Below are 20,729 nucleotides of genomic sequence, written 5' to 3' on the forward strand. Positions count from 1 at the left end.
CGCCTGCACCAGCCCAGGGTCTCCACTCGGCCCCCAGTACCAACCAGCGAGCGTCAGACTCTTAGCCACCCCACCCCCCCATTCCCCCTCCCTGCTGAATCCCGGGGCCCCAGCTGCTCTCCAGCTGCAGGGGGTGGGGGCTCCATCCTCAGTGCACATCCAAGGGGGGGCACGAAGGTGTCTGTATAACAATGCCCCCCCTTGTCCATCCGTCAGGCGGCAGCTGGTGCCAGGAGGGGGAAGCGGGCAGCAGCTTTGGGGCCTACATTCCAAAGTGGGGGGGGACAGGGCTGCTTAGGGGGAGCCCCCCATTGCTGATGAGTTATGGGGCATTTCCCCCCTTTGCTTGAGACAGAGTTAAACTGGTAGGGGGACCAGTCCTGGGGGGGGGCAGTCTGAGCCCCCCCACCCCGCTACGTAGCTCGCTGCCCCTCGAGGTTGGATTTGGCACAAGACAGTTTTGACAGCAAACTCCCACGTGCGGGGAAAGGGGCAGAGAGGGGCTCTGGGGGGCAGGTACATTCAGCAGCCTGGCTGCCCCCCAGCGGCTGAGTCACTGTAAAAAAATTGTCCAGAGAAGCAAGTCCTTGTGTGGGGGGGAGGGATCCCAAAACGCTGGCTTTGCCCCCCCCCCCGAGTCTCTGTGTCCCCCAGAACACGCCTGGTGCATGCGTCTCCCAGCCAGGCTAGGGGGTGAGGGCGCGGGGGGCGATGGCCCAGCGCCATCCCATGGAGTCTCTGCGAGCTGGGGGTGGGTCCCGGCCTCAGTTCTCCCGGGGGTCGGGCCGAGAAGGAGAGAGGAGCAGAAGGTCAGAGCAAAAAGACCTGGATCAGCCCCACGGCCCCATCAGCCCAGGACCCTGCCCCCAGATCAGCCCCATGGGCCCATCTACCCCAGTATCCTGCCTCGTCCCTGTCCTCAGATCAGCCCCACGGACCCATCTACCCCGGTATCCTGCCCCTCCCAGCCCGCCCCGGATCAGCCCCACCGGCCCAACTACCCCGGGATCCTGCCCCTCCTGCCTGCCCTGGATCAGCCCCACAGGCCCATCTACCCCGGGATCCTGCCCCTCCCGGCCTGCCCTGGATCTGCCCCACAGGCCCATCTACCCCGGTATCCTGCCTCGTCCCTGTCCTCAGATCAGCCCCACGGACCCATCTACCCCGGTATCCTGCCCCCTCCCTGCCTGCCCTGGATCAGCCCCCCGGACCCATCCACCCGGTATCCTGCCCCCTCCTGCCTGCCCTGGATCAGCCCCACGGACCCATCTACCCGGTATCCTGCCCCCTCCCTGCCTGCCCTGGATCAGCCCCACCGCCCCATCTACCCGGTATCCTGCCCCCTCCCTGCCTGCCCTGGATCAGCCCCACGGACCCATCTACCCCGGTATCCTGCCCCTCCCTGCCTGCCCTGGATCAGCCCCACGGACCCATCTACCCCGGTATCCTGCCCCTCCCTGCCTGCCCTGGATCAGCCCCACAGGCCCCTATTACCCGGTATCCTGCCCCCTCCCTGCCTGCCCTGGATCAGCCCCACAGGCCCATCTACCCCGGTATCCTGCCCCCTCCCTGCCTGCCCTGGATCAGCCCCACAGGCCCATCTACCCCGGTATCCTGCCCCCTCCCTGCCTGCCCTGGATCAGCCCCACAGGCCCATCTACCCTGGTATCCTGCCTCCTCCCTGCCCCCAGATCAGCCCCAGGGGCCCATCGACCCCGGTATCCTGCCCCCGGATCAGCTCCACAGCCCCATCGCCCCGGTCTCACTCACTGGCTGTGGGCGCCAGCTCGGCCTCGCGGGGGGCCAGGTGGGGCTCGAGGGCGGGGGAGACGGTGAAGCGGGAGAAGCGCAGGGCGTCCATCAGGCTGGGCTCTGCCCCCTTGGCCGGGAGCAGTGCGGGGGGCGGCGTTGGGGGGGCCCCCGAGCTGGGGTCCGTCACCATGGAGACGAAGGACGGGTTCTGGGCCATCAGCGGGAAGTCGTCGTCCCATTCGAAGCTGCCGCCTGGGGGGCAGGGGGAGGGTGAGAGGGGGCGGGGCCAGCCCCACCCCACTGCCAATGGCCCCTCCCCAGGGAGGGATCCCCGCTGGGGCCAACGCCCCTGCCCCCATTGGTCGGCACAGCCAACACCCCCTTCCCCATGGGGATATCTGGCCTGTGTCTAAGCGCCCCCCATCTCCTCCTGAGCCCCCCCTCCCTCTGGCTCAGCTCCCTCCTCCCCCCACCTTGGGGCACCGTGGCAAGGGGGCATCAACCAGCAGCTGCTGTTTATGGCTGTATGCAAACAAGCATTTTAAAATATGCAAACGAGCCCATGAAATAATTGGTGATGGCTTGGCCCTGCCCCCCCCCGTGGCGCGGGGCTCACTGAATCCGTCGGCGGGCGGGAAGGCCTCAAGGCCAGGCTGCCCCACGGGGCCCTGGGTGGTGCCGCCCTCGCCCTCCGGGCCGCTCTGCGAGCTCAGCTCATTGGTGGGCGTCTCCTAGGAGCAGATGGGGGAGAATGAGTGTGTTGGCCCCGCCCACCCCAGCCTGGCCCCGCCCCTTCCCATCACTCCCACACCCTGGGCTCCTCCCTATTCTTTGTCCCCGCCTTCCTACACCAGACTCCACCCCCTGCTCTCCTGGCCCCGCCCTCCACCCACCAGGCCCCACCCCCATCCTGCAGGCCCCGCCCTCACCTGGTCGAAGAGGTAGACGGTGACGTCGTTGAAGAAGGACACCATCTTACGTTTCCATTCCCCATTCCTGGGCCCTCATCACCCCAGCCCCGCCTCCATCCCGCAGGCCCCGCCCCCATCCCCAGGCTCCACCCCCAGCCCGCAGGCCCCGCCCTCACCTGGTCGAAGAGGTAGACGGTGACGTCGTCGAAGGAGGACACCATCTTACGTTTCCATTCCCCATTCCTGGGCCCTGACCCATCACCCCAGCCCGCCTCCATCCCGCAGGCCCCGCCCCCATCCCGCAGGCTCCACCCCCATCCCGCAGGCCCCGCCCTCACCTGGTCGAAGAGGTAGACGGTGACGTCGTCGAAGAAGGACACCATCTTGCGTTTCCGGTCCAGCTCGCAGCCTCGGCTCGGCCGGCGGGACTTGAGCAGCCCGCAGGTTGCGCCCGCCGTCCGAAGTCGCTGACCACGATGGGACGCCCCGACACCCGGCGCCTCATCCTCCTCCTCCTCCTCTCGCCCAGCCCCAGCGCCCCGCCCCTCCTCCTCCGCTGCCCCTCCGCAGCCCTTCCGCCCCGCCCGGGCGGCGAAGGCTGCAGGCTCAGCGGGGGCAGCGCCAGCGACAGGCGCGAGACCTGGCTGCAGGCGGGGATGGGACGGGGGGGCAAAGGTCAGGTCGAGAGGTGAAGTGAGAAGGGTGGAGGTGAGTTCAAGGGTCAGAGGAAGTGAGCACCCCTGTCCTCCATCCCTGCCTCCCCATCCTCTGTCCATCCATCCCCACCTACCGGCCTCCATCCGTCCCCTGCATCCATCCCGGCCACTCTCCCCTGCCCCCATCCTCTGTCCATCCCCACACACCTACCGGCCTCCATCCATCCCACCCCACCCGCATCAATCCCAGCCACTCTCCCCTGCCCCCATCCTCTGTCCATCCCCACACCTACCGGCCTCCATCCATCCCCACCCCCGCATCCATCCCGGCCACTCTCCCGCTGCCCCCATCCTCTGTCCATCCCCACACCTACCGGCCTCCATCCATCCCACCCCACCCGCATCCATCCCTGCCACTCTTCCTGCTGCCCCCCGTCCTCTGTCCATCCATCCCCACCTACCGCCTCCATCTGTCCCCCGGCATCCATCCCGGCCACTCTCCCCTGCCCCCACATCCTCTGTCCATCCCCACACCTACCCGCCTCCATCCATCCCCACCCCACCCGCATCCATCCCTGCCACTCTTCCTACTGCCCCCATCCTCTGTCCATCCATCCCCACACCTACCGGCCTCCATCCATCCCGGCCACTCTCCCCTGCCCCCACATCCTCTGTCCATCCCCCCACACCTACCCGCCTCCATCCATCTCCACCCCACCCGCATCCATCCCTGCCACTCTTCCTGCTGCCCCCATCCTCTGTCCATCCATCCCCACACCTACTGGCCTCCATCCATCCCCGCATCCATCCCTGCCACTCTCCCCACAGCCTCCCCAGCCTCTGTCCATCCACCCACACCCCTGGTCCTCCGTCCATCCATGCCCCTCACACCTCCTGGTCTCCATCCATCTCTCCATCCATCCTCCCACATCCCTAGTCCTCCATCCACCCTCCCCACCCCCAGTCCTCCATCCATCCCTTCGTCCATCCCCCCCACTCCCAGTGCTCCGTCCATCCCCCCAACACCTCCCAGTCTCCATCCATGCCCCCACCTCCTGACCTCCATCCATCTCCTCCACCCCCAGTCCTCCATTCATCCCTCCATCCATTCCCAACCCCATCCTCCACCTGTCCCTTCCACTGTCCATGCTGCCCCTGCATCCTCTGTCCGTCCCCACCCCAGTCATCCATCCCTCCGTCCATCCCCCAACACCCCCACTCCTCTGTCCATCCCCCCTACTCCCACTCCTCCATCCATCCCTCGACATCCCCACTCCTCCATTCATGTCTCCGTCCATCCCCTACCCCAGTCCTCCATCCATCCCCCACTCCCCGGCCTTCATCCATCCCTCCATCCCCCCACACCTCCCTTCCTCTGTCCTGCAGAGGGTACCCCTCCCCCAGATGATCCCTCTCCTGTCCTGACAGCTCCCGCTCCAGATGGTCCCCAATCCTTCCCCCAGACAGCTCCTCCCCCAGATGGCCCCCATCCCTCCCCAGACGGTCCCTGCCCCTCCCTCCGATGGAACCCCGACCCCTGGCATCTCCCTACCTTTGATGTCCTCGCTGCCTAGGCTCCCTGCCGTGCTGAAGTCCAGGTGGGGCTGCGGCTGCTCAGATGCCAGGTCGGCCCCCTCGGGGCAGGGGACAGGGGCCTTCCCGCTCAGCTCCGGCACCTCCTGGCCGTCTAGCTGCCCTTCCTCGCTCTCCGCCCCCTCCTCCTTTTCCTGGGGCGGCCCACCTGCCGCCTCCCCGCCGCCCCTTCCTGCTCGTCTCCAGCGCCCGGGCCCCTCGGGCTCCAGGCCCAGAGTCGGATCACGGCCTCCTCCTTGGCAGCTGGGGCCCCGGACACCGGGGTCCCCGGGTCCCGGTGGTTGCAGAGCAGGTTGCGGGTGATGTTCTCCCGCAGCGACACCAGCAGCTGCTCCTTGCACACCTGCACCACGAAGCCGGCCTCCACCTTGGCCGGCGCCGGCTGCCCCCCATCCTGCCCCGCCTCCGGCTCCTCCTCCTCCCCCCGGCCCCCCTCTGCCTCGCCGTCGGAAAAATAGGCCGAATCCCGGTGGGTCGTGGCCAGCCCCCGCCCCGTGCCCGCTTCCTCCTCGGTCCCCGGCGTCTCCTCCGACAGCGTCAGGTCGCTGGTGGACTCCGAGATGGGCGTGGGGGGCAGTTGGGCAGCATCCCCTTCGCCGGGCGACTCCCCGTCCTCTTCCTCCTCGGGCTCCCGGACGAGGAGCTCCGGGGAGAAGGTGCTCTCCGTCTCGTAGCCGCTGTCGGGGAACTTCTGACCCGGCGAGGAGAAGCGGGAGGCCGGGCTGCAGCCCTCGGAGGAGCTGGTGTTGGACGGGAGGTCCAGCGAGTCCCCGGAGTCCAGCGGGCCCCTCCGCCGGCCCACCGGGGCCGGGCCGATCTCGGGCCTGGCCGCGAAGCCGTCTGCGGCCTCGGGCACGATGGCGATGGTCTCCTCGTCGGCGCTCTCTGCCAGCGTGGCCAGGGGCGGGATCTCCACCGGCACGATGACGCTGCAGCAGGCGGCGGTCAGGCCAGGGAAGGGTGAGCCCGGCGGCCGCCCGGCCACCCCCCGCTTGGGGTAGTCCTGAAGTTCGTAGCTCACCACGGCCGTGCCCATCAGCGGGTCGTAGAACGCCGAGGGAGGGGGCGGCGCCCCGGTTAAAGGGGGTGGGCCGAGCGGCCCGGCCCCGCCCTCTCCAGCTCCTGGGGGCCCCTCTCCCAGCAGGATGGGGCAGTCGGCCAGGGAGCCCCGCTCCACCTTAAGGGAGGAGTCGTCCTCGGTGCCGTAGCTGTCGCGGTGGGGCCGGGGGATGGGGGCGTGGTTGCTCCAGCCGCTCACGACCTCCCCCCGGCCCGGGGCGCAGCGGCAGCGCCCGCCCCGGCTGCAGAGCGGGCAGAGCAGGGGGTTGCGGCGCCCGCCCCCGCCACTGCTGGCGTCCTCCCCGTCCGTGCTGCCGGCCGAACTCTGCTCCTCCATCAGGGAGGGCTCCCGGTCCCAGGGGGGCGAGGGGCGGAACTCCGAGGGGTCCCCCGCCAGCGTCTCCCCGGCCCCCCGCTCCTCCAGCCCCTCGCAGTCCCAGCCACGCTGCTGCTCCTCCAGCTCCTGGTACACGTGGAGCAGGGACTCCCCCAGGAAGATGCCCCCCGGTGCCGGATCCGTCAGCGAGGTCTCCTGGATCTCGGCCCGGAAGGGGTTGGCGCTGCGCCGGGCCGGCTCCCGGGACACCGAGATAAAGGGGTTGGTGGCACCGGGGGCCCAGCTTGCCGGCCCCTCCGGCAGGAGGTGGGGGAGGTGGTGCCGGGCCAGGGGCGGGGGGCTGCCCCGGCCCGCTTCGATGGGGTCCCAGTCGGAAGGGAAGAGGGGCTCCGGCGGGGAGCCGGGCACCCCGTACTGGCGCTCGTAAACGGGGCTGGGGGTGCAGACGGTGCCCTCGGGCCCTTCCCCCTCGCCGTGCTCCTCCAGCCGGATGTAGTACTCGCTGCTGACCGAGGGGCTGCGGGCGCTAATCACCGGGACCACGCTGGGCGTCTCCAGGCTCTGCCGCGCCGGCGCCTCGTAGAAGGGGTTGGCGCCGGGCACGGCCAGGCTGCCGTTGCTGGCGGGGGCGGCCCCGGGGGCCGGGCTGGCCTTCCAGCGCCCCAGCCGGGCCTTCTCCCACATGTACTCGAAGTTGAGCCCCCGGCTGCTCTCGGTGATCGTGAGGACGTCGTCCAGGTCGGCCCCCTGGAAGCCATCCAGCAGCGGGTAGGCCGAGATCTCCTCCGAGCGGCGCCGGCGGAGGGGGGAGGCGGCCGGCGAGCGCTTGGGCTTCAGGGCGTTCCAGCGCCACTCGAAACTCTCCTCCGCCTGCGCGTGGCAGCGCTCCGTCAGCAGGTAGGTCAGCTGCAGGTGCAGCTCCTCCAGCGTGGGGCGCTGTGGCGCTGGCAGCCAGCACGACTGCATCACCTCGTACCTGCAACGGGAGGGAGACGGGGCGGTCAGGGCAGGGAGGGACAGAACAGTCAGAGAACAACAGTCGGAAAAAGAACAGCTGGAGAGGTGGAAGAACCACCAGAGAGAGAGAGTAAGGGTCAGGAATAAGCTAGCTGTAGAGACTGAAGAACAGCCAGAGAGACACAGAAGGACCTGCAGAAAACAACAGCCGGAGAGACAGAGAAACAGCTGGAGAGAGATGAAAGAACAGTCTCAAAACAACTGCCAGAAAGAGAGAGCACAATCAGAAAATAGACAGAGCAGTCAGAAAGTAACAGCCAAAGAAACAGGAGAACTGTCAGAAAGAGGCAGAAGAACACCCAGAAAAAACACTTGAGAGAGACAGAAGAACAACAGTCAGGGGGAAAAAAACAGCCTGTCAGAGAGAGACAGAAGAACTGCTGGAGAGAGAGAAAACAAACAGCCAGAGAGGAGAACAGCTGGACAGAGAGGCAGAAGAACAGTAAGAAAATAACAGCTGTAGAGTCAGAAGGCCAGTTGGTAACAGAAGACAGAAAAAATCAAGAGCGACAGGAAAAAAACAGTCAGAAAACAGCCAAAGAGAGAACAGTCCAAAAATAACAGCCAAAGAGACAGAGAAGAACAGTCAGAAGCATCAGCTGGAGAAACAGAAGTCAGAAAAAGCAAGAGGGGAAAAAACAGCCAGAGACAGACCAGCCAGAAAAAACAACAACAGAAAGGTAGAAAGTAACATCTGTAGAGACAGAAAAACAGTCGGAAACGGAAGAACAGTGAGAAAAACACAGCCAGAGAGAGGGAGGCAGAGGATCAGCTGGAAAACAACAGTCAGAGAGAAAGAAGAACAGTGAGAAAACAACAGCCGCAGACACAGAGCAAAGCAGGACAAGACGAATGGGAGAAATGGAGCAGTGACAGGCCCCAGCGACAGCCCAGCCAGGAACCACCTGCAGCTGTCAGCGATGGAAGAACCCGTCAGGCGCACACCGAGTCCGGTGGTCCTCAGCCCTTCGGAGCGGCTGTACCAGGCTAGGGTCGTGGCCAGCAGCTCCCCACTGGGACCTGCCGGGGAGCTGGGGCAGCTGTGGGGCGGGGACCCAGTGCTCACCAGTAGTCAGAGTAGGGCAGCTTCAGGCGCGGCTTGGCCAGCTTCATCTGCTGCTCTTTGATGACGGCGAACCTCCTCGTCGGACAGGTGCCGGTAGGGCTGGCTGCCGAATTCAAACAGCTCCCACATCGTCACCCCCAGGGACCTGGGCAGAGTAGGGTTACAGGGTGAGTGCAGGGACCCTCGCCTGGTGCTGAGATGCAGCTGCTCTGGGGTGGAGCGCGGGGGCTGGGTACACGGGGACCCCTCGCCTGGTGATGAGATGCAGCCACCTCTGCGGTGGGGTGCAGGAACCGGGTATACAGGGACCCCTTGCCCGGCACTGAGATGCAGCTGCTCTGGGGTGGAGCGCGGGGGCTGGGTACACGGGGACCCCTTGCCCGGCGCTGAGATGCAGCCACCTCTGGGGTGGGGCTGTATATACGGGGACCCCTCGTCCGATGCTGGGACGCGGCCCATCTGGGGTGGGGTGCAGGGGCTGGTTAACAGCCATGTGGAACAGGTAGCTCTGGGACCGCGATCCCCCCAAAGCTTCCCCCTTACTGACCCTTTGCCCCTGAGGCTGGGGATGGTCCTGGCTGCCCGGGGGTGCAGAAGGCACCGAGACACAGTCAGGACTCACCAGACGTTGCTCTCCTTGCTCTGATCCACCACCACGAGCGTCCCGTGAACTTCGTCCAGCAGCTCCGGCGCCACCCAGCGCAGCGGGATCCACAGCCGGTCGGGGGTGATGTAATAATCCTCCTGCATGGGGGGGCGGGGGGGTCAACACTGGGCAGGAATCCTCCCCCCCATCCCCTGAGCCAGCCAGTCCCCGCCCTGAAGCTGGATGGGAGCTGGCGCCCCCTAGAGGGGAAAGGCCCCGTGACCCATTCCCCACCCCCCTGAGCCAGCCAGTCCCTGCTCTGAGGGCGGATGGGAGCTGGCGCCCCCTAGAGGGGAAAGGCCCCGTGACCCAGACCCACCCCCCTGAGCCAGCCAGTCCCTGCCCCGAGGCTGGATGGGAGCTGGCTCCCCCTAGAGGGGACAGGCCCTGTGCCCCATTCCCTGCCCCCCTGAGCCAGCCAGTCCCTGCCCTGGGGCCGGGTGGGAACTGGAGCCCCCTAGAGGGGACAGGCCCCGTGCCCCATCCCCACCCCGGGGCTCTCACCTTGTAGTTGTTGTGCGAGAGGCCATAGTCGCCGACACGGACGGTGAGGTCAGAGGTCAGCAGGCAGTTCCGCAGGGCCAGGTCGCTGTGGGGGAACGTGGGGAGACCCCAGTCAGCGGCAGGCAGCATCCCCATGGAACCCCCTGTCGGTGTCACACCTGCCCTGGGGAGAGCTCTGCCTCCCAGACACCCCCTGCTCTAACCCCACCATCCCCCTCCCCTGCCAGAGGTGGGATAGAACCCAGGAGTCCTGGCCCCCAGTCCTCCCTGCTCTAAGCACTAGATCCCCCTCCCCTCCCGGAGGTGGGATAGAACCCAGGAGTCCTGGCGCCCAGCCCCACCTCCTGGCTCCAACCCCCCGAATCCCCTCCCCTCCCGCGGCAGGGAGAGAACCCCGGCGTCCGGGCGCTCACCTGTGGATGTAGTTGTTCTTGTGCAGGTGTAGCAGGCCCAGGATGAGCTCATAGGCCATGCGCTGAAGCGTGCCGAGGTCGCGGGTCAGGAGGTCGGGGGTCAGCCCGTCTGCCTGGCACTGGGCTCGCAGGTAGCGCTTCAAGTCACCCTGGGGCGACGGGGGAGGGATGGGGGGGGAGGTCACAGATGGGGGCACCAGGGACCCCGCAGGGGCCACTGTACCTCTCCAGCAATCAGGAGCAACCTCGGAGCCCCCAGCTTCGTTAGCACCAGCCACGGCAGGTGGTGGAGTGGAGACTCCCCACCCACTTCCGGCATTATGGGGCTATGACACACAGGTCGGCAGTGTGCACTGCACCCAGGAGAGGGCTCACTTCCCTTCTCGGACACACACACAGCGGGGAATTCTGACCCCGGCCATCAGGAGTGCAGCAGGGGACACACACACACACACACACACACACACAGAGCAGTTCTGAGCCCAGCCACTAGGGGGCAGCAGGGGACACACCCGTTCACACACACACAGCGGGGAGTTCTGATCCCAGCCAGCATGACACACCAACCCACCCATGCAGCCACCCACACGGCAGTGATAAACCCAGCCACCAGGGAGCAGCGAGACACACCCACCCACCCACACATACAGAGCAGTTCTGATCCCAGCCACTAGGGGGCAGCAGGACACACACACACACACAGAGCAGGGAGTTCTGATCCCAGCCACCAGGGCGGGCACACACACACACAGCAGTGATAAACCCAGCCACCAGGGAGCAGCGGGACACACACACAGAGCAGTTCTGAGCCCAGCCACTAGGGGGCAGCGCTGCCCATACTCTCACCCCCCCCATCCCCACAACAGCCCCCGCCCGCGCTCACCAGCTGGCAGAACTCCATGATGAGCAGGAAGGGGATGGTCTCCGTGCACAGCCCCAGGCACTGCAGGATGTTGGGGTGCTGAAGGCTTCTTCAAAGGGAGGGGGCAGAGAGAGAGAGAGAAACACTGTCATTCCTCATGGCAACAGCAGCACCCGGACGCCTGGGTTCTATCCCGGCATTCTATCTGGTGGTTAGAGTGGGGAGGGGGCTGGGAGCCAGGACTCCTGGGTTCTCTCAACAGCTGTGAAAATGACTTGATCTGGGCAAGCCCCTCCCCTGTGTGCCTCGATTTCCCCCTCCGCAAAATTTGGGGAGAGGCTCCTGCCCTTTCCAGAGGGGGCAGGAAGTTTTCTGAAGGGCTGGAGGACGCTGTGGGATCCTCAGCGGAGAGGAGCGGGGAACAATCCCAGTGACTAGATCTCCCAGTCCCCGTCCGGCCTCAGTCCCTTCCCAGATCCTCCCGTACTGACGGGCTGGGGAAGGAGGGGTCGGGCGGGGGTGTGTGATTTTTAGCTGTGGGACTTTCATCTTGACCCTGTGGCTTTAAACACAGGTCTGGCAAGCCTCACCCACAATCTCAGTAAGTCTGGGCTGCTTTCATGCCACTGCATGATACAGGTTTCCTCCTCTTATCTTTGTGCTCTAAGGATGCTGAGATGCGGCTGCTTCTGGGGTGGAGCGCGAGGGCTGGGTATACAGGGACCCCTCACCCAGTGCTGAGATGTAACCGCCTCTGGGGTCAGCTGTGCGGGCTGGGGGAGGGATAGCTCAGTGGCTTGAGCATTAGCCTGCTAAACCCAGGGTTGTGAGTTCAATCCTTGAGGGGGCTGTTTAGGGAACTGGGGTAAAAATCTGTCTGGGGATTGGCCCTGCTTTGAGCAAGGGGTTGGACTTAGATAACCTCCTGAGGTCCCTTCCAACCCTGATATTCTATGACCCCCTCGCCCGGTGCTCAGATGCAGCCACTTCTGGGGTGCCCCCATCCCCTAATTACCGATAGGGCTGAGCCTCCGACAGGAACTTCCTCTGCTCCAGGGGTCCGGCGCTGACCCGAAGCTCCTTCACCACAACCTGGGCTGGGGTGAAGTCTGAGAAGATCTCCCCCAGGATCACCTAGGAGACAGAGCTGATGGTCATACGGCAGGGTCTGCACCCCAATGGGGCCCCTACCCCCCAGAGCGAGCCAGTCCCAGTCCTGGGGTAGGAGCTGGCACCCCTAGAGGGGAAAGGCCCAGTGCCTGCCATGGGGCCAGATGGGAGTTGGTGCTTCCTGGACGTGACACCTGTAGAGGCCGAGCCAGCAGGTAGCGAAGGGGCAGGGGAGACGCACTCACCTTCCCAAACCAGCCGTTCCCGATCTCCTGCAGGTAGCTGAGGTGCTGCCGGCTCAAGCCCAGATGCTTCACTAGGTCTGGAAGGGGACACAGGAGGGTGAGGAGGGGGCTGAACCCTGCCAGCCCCTCCAACGGGGAGAAGGGAGCTCCCATGATGGCCCCCTACCCACTTTCATCCGATCCCTCCTCCCAGCAGGAAAGGGGTTGGGACCAGGAGGTCGTGATCCTCCTTCAGGGCTCCCCCAGGAGGCTGGGCCATCGGCTCATCGAAACACGGCTTCCAGAATCACTGGTTAATCTAGAACCATGTTCCCAGAGTCACTGCATCCCTATTGGGTCATCTAGAACATGGCTTCTAATGGAGCAGATGCCTCGATTGCTGGTCTAGGACTTGCTTTCCAGAGTTGCTTCATCTGCACTTGCGTGTCTAGAACCTCACTGGTATAGAATTGGGTTGCAAGAGTCATTGCACCTAAGGTCATTTTTTTCTAACAAAACCCTAGTGTCATAGACTAATCTAGAACACTGTGTCCAGAGCTGCTTTGTCCACACCAGTTAATCTAGAACATCACTTGTCTATAAAGAGATTTCCAGTATCTCTGCATCCAGGGTAACTAAGCTAGAACATTGTTAGTCTAGACCCTCTTTCCCAGTATCATTACTTCCACATTTGGTTAGTCTAAAGCCTGCTTTATAGTGTCACTGCTGCCTCACTGGTTGGTCTAGAACCCATTTTCTTGATTTGCTGCATCTACACTGGCTACTCTAGATCCCAATCTCCAGTCACTGAATCTTCATTGGTTAGTGTGGAATGTGGTTACCAGAATTTCTGCATTCTCATTGAGTAATCTAGAACATGGTTCTGTGGTCTTTTGCCCTATCTGCTGATCCTGAATGTCATAGAATCATAGAATATCAGAGTTGGAAGAGACCTCAGGAGGCATCTAGTCCAACCCTCTGCTCAATGCAGGACCAATCCCCAACTAAATCATCCCAGCCAGGTCTTGTCAAGCCTGACCTTAAAAACCTCTAAGGAAGGAGATTCCACCACCTCCCTAGGGAACCCATTCCAGTGCTTCACCACCCTCCTAGTGAAATTTGTTTTCCTAATATCCAACCTAAAACTCCCCCACTGCAACTTGAGACCGTTACTCCTTGTTCTGTCATCTGGTACCATTGAGAACAGTCTAGATCCATCCTCTTTGGAACCCCCCTTCAGGTAGTTGAAAGCAGCTATCAAATCCCCCCCTCATTCTTCTCTTCTGCAGACTAAACAATCCCAGTTCCCTCAGCCTCTCCTCGTAAATCATGTGTTCCAGCCCCCTAATCATTTTTGTTGCCATCCGCTGGACTCTTTCCAATTTTTCCACATCCTTCTTGTAGTGTGGGGCCCAAAACTGGACACAGTATCCAGATGAGGCCTCACCAATGCCGAATAGAGGGGAATGATCACGTCCCTCGATCTGCTGGCAATGCCCCTACTTATACAGCCCAAAATGCCGTTAGCCTTCTTGGCAACAAGGGCACACTGCTGACTCATATCCAGCTTCTCGTCCACTGTAACCCCTAGGTCCTCTTCTGTAGAACTGCTGCCCAGCCACTTGGTCCCTAGTCTGTAGCAGTGCACGGGATTCTTCCATCCTAAGTGCAGGACTCTGCACTTGTCCTTGTTGAACCTCATCAGATTTCTTTTGGCCCAATCCTCTAATTTGTCTAGGTCCCTCTGTATCCTATCCCTACCCTCCAGCGTATCTACCACTCCTCCCAGTTTAGTGTCATCTGCAAACTTGCTGAGGGTGCAATTCACACCATTCTCCAGCTCATTAATGAAGATATTGAACAAAACCGGCCCCAGGGCCGACCCTTGGGGCACTCCGCTCAATACCGGCTGCCAACTAGACATGGAGCCGTTGATCATTACCCATTGAACCCGACAATCTAGCCAGCTTTTTATCCACCTTATAGTCCATTCATCCAGCCCAAACTTCTTTAACTTGCCGGCATGTGGTATCAAATGTCATTGTGCCTCAGATCCTAGTTCAAGGCTGCAGCCATTTCAGCCCCTTTGTCTGGTCTAGTTTTGACCTAATAAATCATCAGCATCTGATCTAGATCCTGATTTCTACAGTAATTTTAGCCACAGTGGTGGGTCTACAAATAATCTCTCAACTCTCACTGGTTATCTTAGAACAGGGGCGGCCAACCTGAGCCGGAGAAGGAGCCAGAATTTACCAATGTACATTGCCAAAGAGCCACAGTAATATGTCAGCAGCCCCCCGTCAGCTCCCTCCACTCCAACCTGCGGTGCCTCCTGCCCCCTGGCAGCCCCACCAATCAGTGTCTCCCGCTCCCTCCCCACTCCTCCTGCCCACCGTGATCAGCTGTTACCCGGTGCGCAGGAGGCTCTGGTGGGGAGGGGGGGCAGAGTGAGGGCATGGCAGGCTCAGGGGAGGGGGCGGGAAGGGGTGGAGTGGGGGCAGGGCCTGGGACAGAGCAGGGGCTGAGCACTGAGCACTCCCTGTCACATTGGAAAGTTGGCATCTATAGCTCCAGCCCCAGAGTCGGTGCCTATCCCAGGAGCCGCATATTAACTTATGAAGAGTCGCATGCGGCTCTGGAGCCACACGTTGGCCACCCCTGGCTTAGAACCTTATTTCCAGAGCCAGTCCATCCCCATTGGCTAGCCTGGAAACAGAGTCAGTCCATCTCCACTGACCAGAATCACCTCTTCATGTTGATTAGCCTAGAACCAGAGCTTTCTCATTCCTGTCAACTACCTAAAACAAAAGTCACCACATCCCAGTTGAGCAGTCTAGAACCAGTGCCTCCCCATGGACTAACTTAGAACCAGTACCACCAATCCCACTGACTAGCCTATAACCAGAGCCTCCCTGCCTCCATAGACTAGCCTAGAACCAGAACTTCCCTGTGTGCATTGACTAACCCAGAACCAGAGCGTCCCAGTCCCCACTGACTAGCCTAGAACCAACCTAACACAGCCCATTCCCACTGGACAACCTAGAATCTGGTTTTCCAATCCACCCCATCCCCACAGTCCAGGCATGTGTCACACCCAGCTGGGAGACAAGCATGTCCCCTACCTGTCTTGGGCATCTGCTGGTTGGGAGCGGGGAGCGAGACCTCAGAGAGTGGCAGGATGTAGACGTCTGGGATGGACTGGGATGATGAGGTCTCCTCAGCGGGTGGCGTGTATTCCCCCGAATACTCCTCCCCATCCGGGTTCTCAAACTCCTGCAGGGCGCAGACAGACAGGGATGCATGAGGACCTGGGATATCCATTCTAGGGTCTATGTCTCTCTAGGCACATGGCCTGGGAACCACAAATCCCAGGGGCAGAAGGCAGGTGGTCCTGGAGTCAGAACAGGGATGTTCTAGGCGTGTGGTTTTCCCTTAAAGGGCCAGTGCACCCTGTGACACCCAGCCGTGCTCCTCCCCAGCCCCAGCCGCCTCTCACCTTGAAGCCGACATCGCCCCGTTTGCAGCACAGGCAGGTGAGGAGGAGGAAGACGAAGGCCAGGAGACCCGAACAGGAGATCAAGACCACGGCATACGGGGGGGCAAGAGGGAACCGGCCTTGGGACAGACCATCTAGGGGAGAGAGAAATGAGAGTAAGAACCCGCCCGGCACTGAGATGCAGCCCCTCTGGGGCGGGCACGGGGGTTGGTTATACAGGGATCCCTTGTGTGGTGCTGAGATGACTGTCTTGATTGAGCTCTGTGAGGAAAACCCCATCGGAACAGCGACCAGTTCCGGGCATTACAGGGCAAATAACGCCCAGCCCCAGTTGAAACGATAATTCGTGGCAAATGCACGATTTGGGGAGGGGGCAAGGGATGGATGGATGGGTATCGAGCGGGGACAGACAGACTCCTCCGAATTCACCCATCAGGAACTGGGCCAAGACCCCTCCCCAAATCACTGAGTAGGAATTGGGCCTTGACCCCGAACTGCCCCACTAGTAACCAGGCCGAGACACTGGCTGCAACTCACCCACCGGGCATCAGGCCGGCAGCTCTTGCACCCCAAATTACCTCTCCCGAAACTCAGCCCAGAACCGCCCCCAAACACCTGCTCCGGGGACTGGACCCAGCCCTTCCCCTCAACCAGGCTCAAGTCCCACAAACTCGTCATGCCTGGGCTCCACAGATCAGCGGCCCAACAGGCCCAGCCACCATAAACATGGACCTCTCCCCAGCGCCCCAACTCCTAACACCCCATCCCCTACCCTCCTGCAGCCACACAAACACGTCACTAGCCCGGGACTGACTAATCCGCTGTGTGGAGGGGACGGGCCCGGCCACCTAAGGAGAGAAACTTACAGGGGGAGGAAAACCCCCATCCCGACCCAGCCCCCCAAACGACACTGGACGCGACGGGGCGGTTTCAGCAGAGGGGAAGGGTGCGCCAACAGGAGGTTCCCAATGGAGGGGTGGAAAGCAGGTGGAATAGAGCTAAGGAAAGAGAAATGGGACACGGCAGGGAGGGAGCAAAGGAAGGGATGAAGGAGGAAGGGGCGACGGAGAGATGAAGGGGACGGAGGATGGAGGGAGCAAAGGGAGGGATGGAGGAGGAAGGGGACGGTGGAGGGATGAAGGAGGAAGGGGATGGCAGAGGGAGTGAAGGAAGGGATGAAAGAGGAAGGGGATAGAGGATGGAGGGAGTGAAGGAGGAAGGGGATGGCGGAGGGATGAAGGAGGAAGGGGATGGCGGAGGGATGAAGGAGGAAGGGGATGGCAGAGGGAGGAGGAAGGGGACGGTGGAGGGAGGGAGCAAAGGGATTGAGGAGGAAGGGGACGGCGGAGGCATGGAGCGAAGGAAGGGATGAAAGAGGAAGGGGACGGCAGATGGAGGAGGAAGGGGACGGCGGAGGCATGGAGCGAAGGAAGAGATGAAAGAGGAAAGGGACGGCAGATGGAGGAGGAAGGGGACAGCGGAGGGATGGAGTGCAGGAAGGGGACGGGGGAGGCATGGAGCGAAGGAAGGGATGAAGGAGGAAGGGGACAGCGCAGGGATGGAGAAAAGGAAGGGAGGAAGGGGACGGTGGAGGGATGAAGGAGGAATGAAAAGCAGGTTGGAGCGAAGGAAGGGATTGAGGAGGAACGGTAAGCTGGTTACAGTGACAGAAGGGATGAAGGAAGCGATGGAGAGGTGGAAGGATCGGAGGGGGGGCGATCTGCCAGGAGACCTGTCCCCTCCACGTGCCCAGACTCCAGGGAGGCCGTCCAGGCCCGGGTGCTCACCGTTCTCCAGCGGCGCGGCTAACGCTCTGTCCGGGTTGAAATACGACATGGAGGCGGCCAGCAGGACGACGGGCCCCTGCCTTAGCATTGTTGGGGCTCGGCGGGCATCGATCGGCGGGGGCCACCGGCGGGAGACGGCCTAGGTCCGGGGAACAGGGGACCCGGGAGGAAGCCAGGCGCGGGCCACGCCGCCTGCAACGGGGCTGGGGCGCGGGACCGGGGGGGCGCGCCCGGTGGCTTTCACGCATCCGAAGGGGCGAGGGGGACCCGGGCCGGAGGGCACCCCGGCTTCGCATCGCCGGGAAGATGGGCCGGCCTGGCCTCAGCTGCTACCTGCTGTTCATCCCGGAGCATCTTCCTTCCGTCCTCCGCCTCAGGGCTCCAAGGGGAAGGAGGGAAGGGGCCAATCCGCCCTGCGGAGGCTGGCAGCGGCCAAGCAATAGAAAGGATCAGATGCGGGTTATGCCCATGCCAACAATAGATGGGGAGGAGGAGAATTGGGGAGGGTGGGATGCAGGGTGGAAAGGAAAACAGGGAGGGGGAGATCCGGGCAGACGTCTGGGTTTTCCACCCGCTTTGCCGGGGTGGGGGGGGCGGGGAAGTGGAAGGGGGGGAAGAGGAGAAGAAAAGGAGGATCAAATCCAATGGGAGGCTGGCTGATTTCAGCATCCGCCTGGCTAGGGAGCTGGGCTGCTGGAATTGATGGAGACAAGACCCACCCCCTCGGACAGACACCCCCCCCCGCCGCCGGGCTCGCCGATTGGGCCCGGGAGCTGTCCGTCAGGGCCAGAAGCCCAAAGAAAGGAGAGAGGAAGGGAGAGGGGGAGGGCAGAGAGATGCAGGAGATGGAGGTGGGGGGAGCGTCTCCATGGTTACCTTCTCCCTGGTACCAGCCTTAGCAGCAGTAGGGCACTGTGGGAGAGGGATGGGGAGGGAGGGTGTGTGTGTGTGGGGGGGTATTTTGGGGAGAGGGTGGAGTTTGGGGGTGCAGGGTGTGGGAGCTGCCAGGGGATTCCCCAAGCCAAGGTGGGGGAAAAAGAGGTGTCATGCGTAAACACACACAGTGTCACATGGGCCACACACACACACACACACAGACGCACACACACCGACAGTGTCACATAAACATATGGCTCACACACACACTGTCACACACACGGCTTGCACACACCCTGACAGTGTCAGATACACACATGGCTTGCACACACCCTGACAGTGTCAGATACACACACAGCTCACACACACACAGCTCATACACACACTGTCACATACCCACATGGCTCGCACACACCCTGACAGTGTCAGATACACACACAGCTCGCACACACACAGCTCATACACACACTGTCACATACCCACATGGCTTGCACACACCCTGACAGTGTCAGGTACACACATGGCTCATACACACACTGACAGTTTCATACACACACATATACGGCTTGCACACACACACACACAACTCATACACACCCTGTCTCTCTCTCTCTCTCATACACGGCTTGCACACATACTGTCACACATGTGGCTCACACACACACTGACAGTGTCAACACACACAAAGCTTGCACATACACTGTCACTCATACACACACTGACAGTGTCACACACAGAGCTCATACACTCACTGAGTGTTACGCACACTTGGCTCTACACACAGTGTCACACATGCAGCTCATACACACATTGACACTCTCACATGCAAACATGTCCATGTGATGTCTCCTACACACACAGAGCATCACACACACAGAATGACACAACACCATGTCTCCTACATACTCACAATGGCTCCCACACAAACCCATGCTGCCACATGTGCGCGTGAGGTCTCACAGTGTATCACATACACATGTCTCACACACACGAATACAGTGAGGTGTGTGTGTACGTCACAAAAACACATATTTACTGTTTTTGTTGCAGTCGTGTCCAGTGGCCCCAGGCAGGGACCAGACCCCATCGTGCGGGGTGCTGTATAGATCCATAGACTGAAATGCTGGCGTGTGCCCTAAGGAGATTACAGTCTAAGTACACAATTACACACAATGCCATGTGCACAGACACACATGGTGTCTCAGACATCCTCAGTTTCACACACACAGAGTTTCATACACAGTATCATGTACCCAGACACACAATATCATGCAAACACAGCCACACACAGTATCGCGTACCTAGACACACACACATTGTCACATACGGACACATGCACATACACACTAACACAAAGACACAGTCTCACATACCCAGGCTCACACAGTGTCACACAAATACAGTCACACACACAGTGTCACACATGGACACACACACAAAGGCACTTCACACACACAGTCACACAGAGTTTCACAAATCCAGACTCTCAGTTTCTAATGCACACACATAGTATCACAGAGTTTCACATACCTGGACACACACACATACACACACACACACACTCTCTCACTCACACACACACACACACACACAGAGTCATGCACACAGTGTCATATATAGACACACACAGGCATTGTCACACATACTCAGACACAGTCTCTCTCTCTCTCCTTCACACACACACAGTCACATGTGCACAGTGTCACACAAACATAATCAGTCACACACAGGCCTAGTCTACACTACACGTTTAAACCGATTTTAGCAGTGTTAAACCGACTTAATGCCGCACACACAGTTTCACATACCCAGACAGTCTCTCTTTCTCACAAACACACACACACAGTTACACACACATGCAAAGTTCCATATACCCAGACATAGTCTCTCTTTCACACATACACCCAGTCTAACACACACACACACACACAGTGTCACACAGACATAATCAGTCACACTATCATAGTGTCTCACAGCCCCCCCCCCCAGGCTGGGATCCCTCTCACCCCACAGCCCCGCCCCCCCCATTGAGATCCTGATCCCCTCACAGCCCCTCCCCACTGGGATCCCCTCACCCCACAGCCCGCCCCCCGCTGGGATCCTGATCCCCTCACAGCCCCCCCCCCCCGCTGGGATCCCCCTCACCCCACTGACCCGCCCCCCGCTGGGATCCACCCATCCCTCCACCCCACAGCCTTCCCTGCTGTGATCCTCCCCTCCCTTCCAGCCCCCGCGCTAGGATCCTCCCTCACCCCACAGCCCCCTCTGCTGGGATCCACCCACCCTCCACCTTCTCTGCTGGGATCCTCCCCACCCCACAGCCCTCCTTCCCTTCACCTCACAACCCCACTGGTATCCTGATCCCCTCACAACCCCCCCACTGGGATCCCCTCACCCCACAGCCCCCATCTGCTGAGATC

At 61.5% G+C, this 20,729-nt stretch overlaps 1 protein-coding gene across 1 annotated transcript; it reads right to left on the reverse strand.

The window, feature by feature from the left end:
* Positions 1-1,762: 1,762 nt before the first annotated feature.
* On the reverse strand, positions 1,763-20,266 carry LOC120393561 (serine/threonine-protein kinase LMTK3-like). Its single transcript, XM_039518188.1, is given in 16 exon segments — positions 1,763-2,004; positions 2,369-2,483; positions 3,002-3,130; positions 5,061-7,284; positions 8,392-8,460; positions 8,462-8,536; positions 9,014-9,135; positions 9,542-9,626; positions 9,955-10,103; positions 10,838-10,925; positions 11,832-11,950; positions 12,172-12,248; positions 15,273-15,423; positions 15,647-15,780; positions 17,434-17,459; positions 19,346-20,266. Coding segments are annotated over 16 exon segments (3,978 nt in total). The 5' UTR covers positions 19,519-20,266.
* Between the last annotated feature and the right edge of the window lie 463 nt (positions 20,267-20,729).

This window comes from Mauremys reevesii, unplaced genomic scaffold, assembly GCF_016161935.1.
Source record: "Mauremys reevesii isolate NIE-2019 unplaced genomic scaffold, ASM1616193v1 Contig23, whole genome shotgun sequence".
In the NCBI taxonomy this organism is placed as follows: Eukaryota; Metazoa; Chordata; order Testudines; family Geoemydidae; genus Mauremys; species Mauremys reevesii.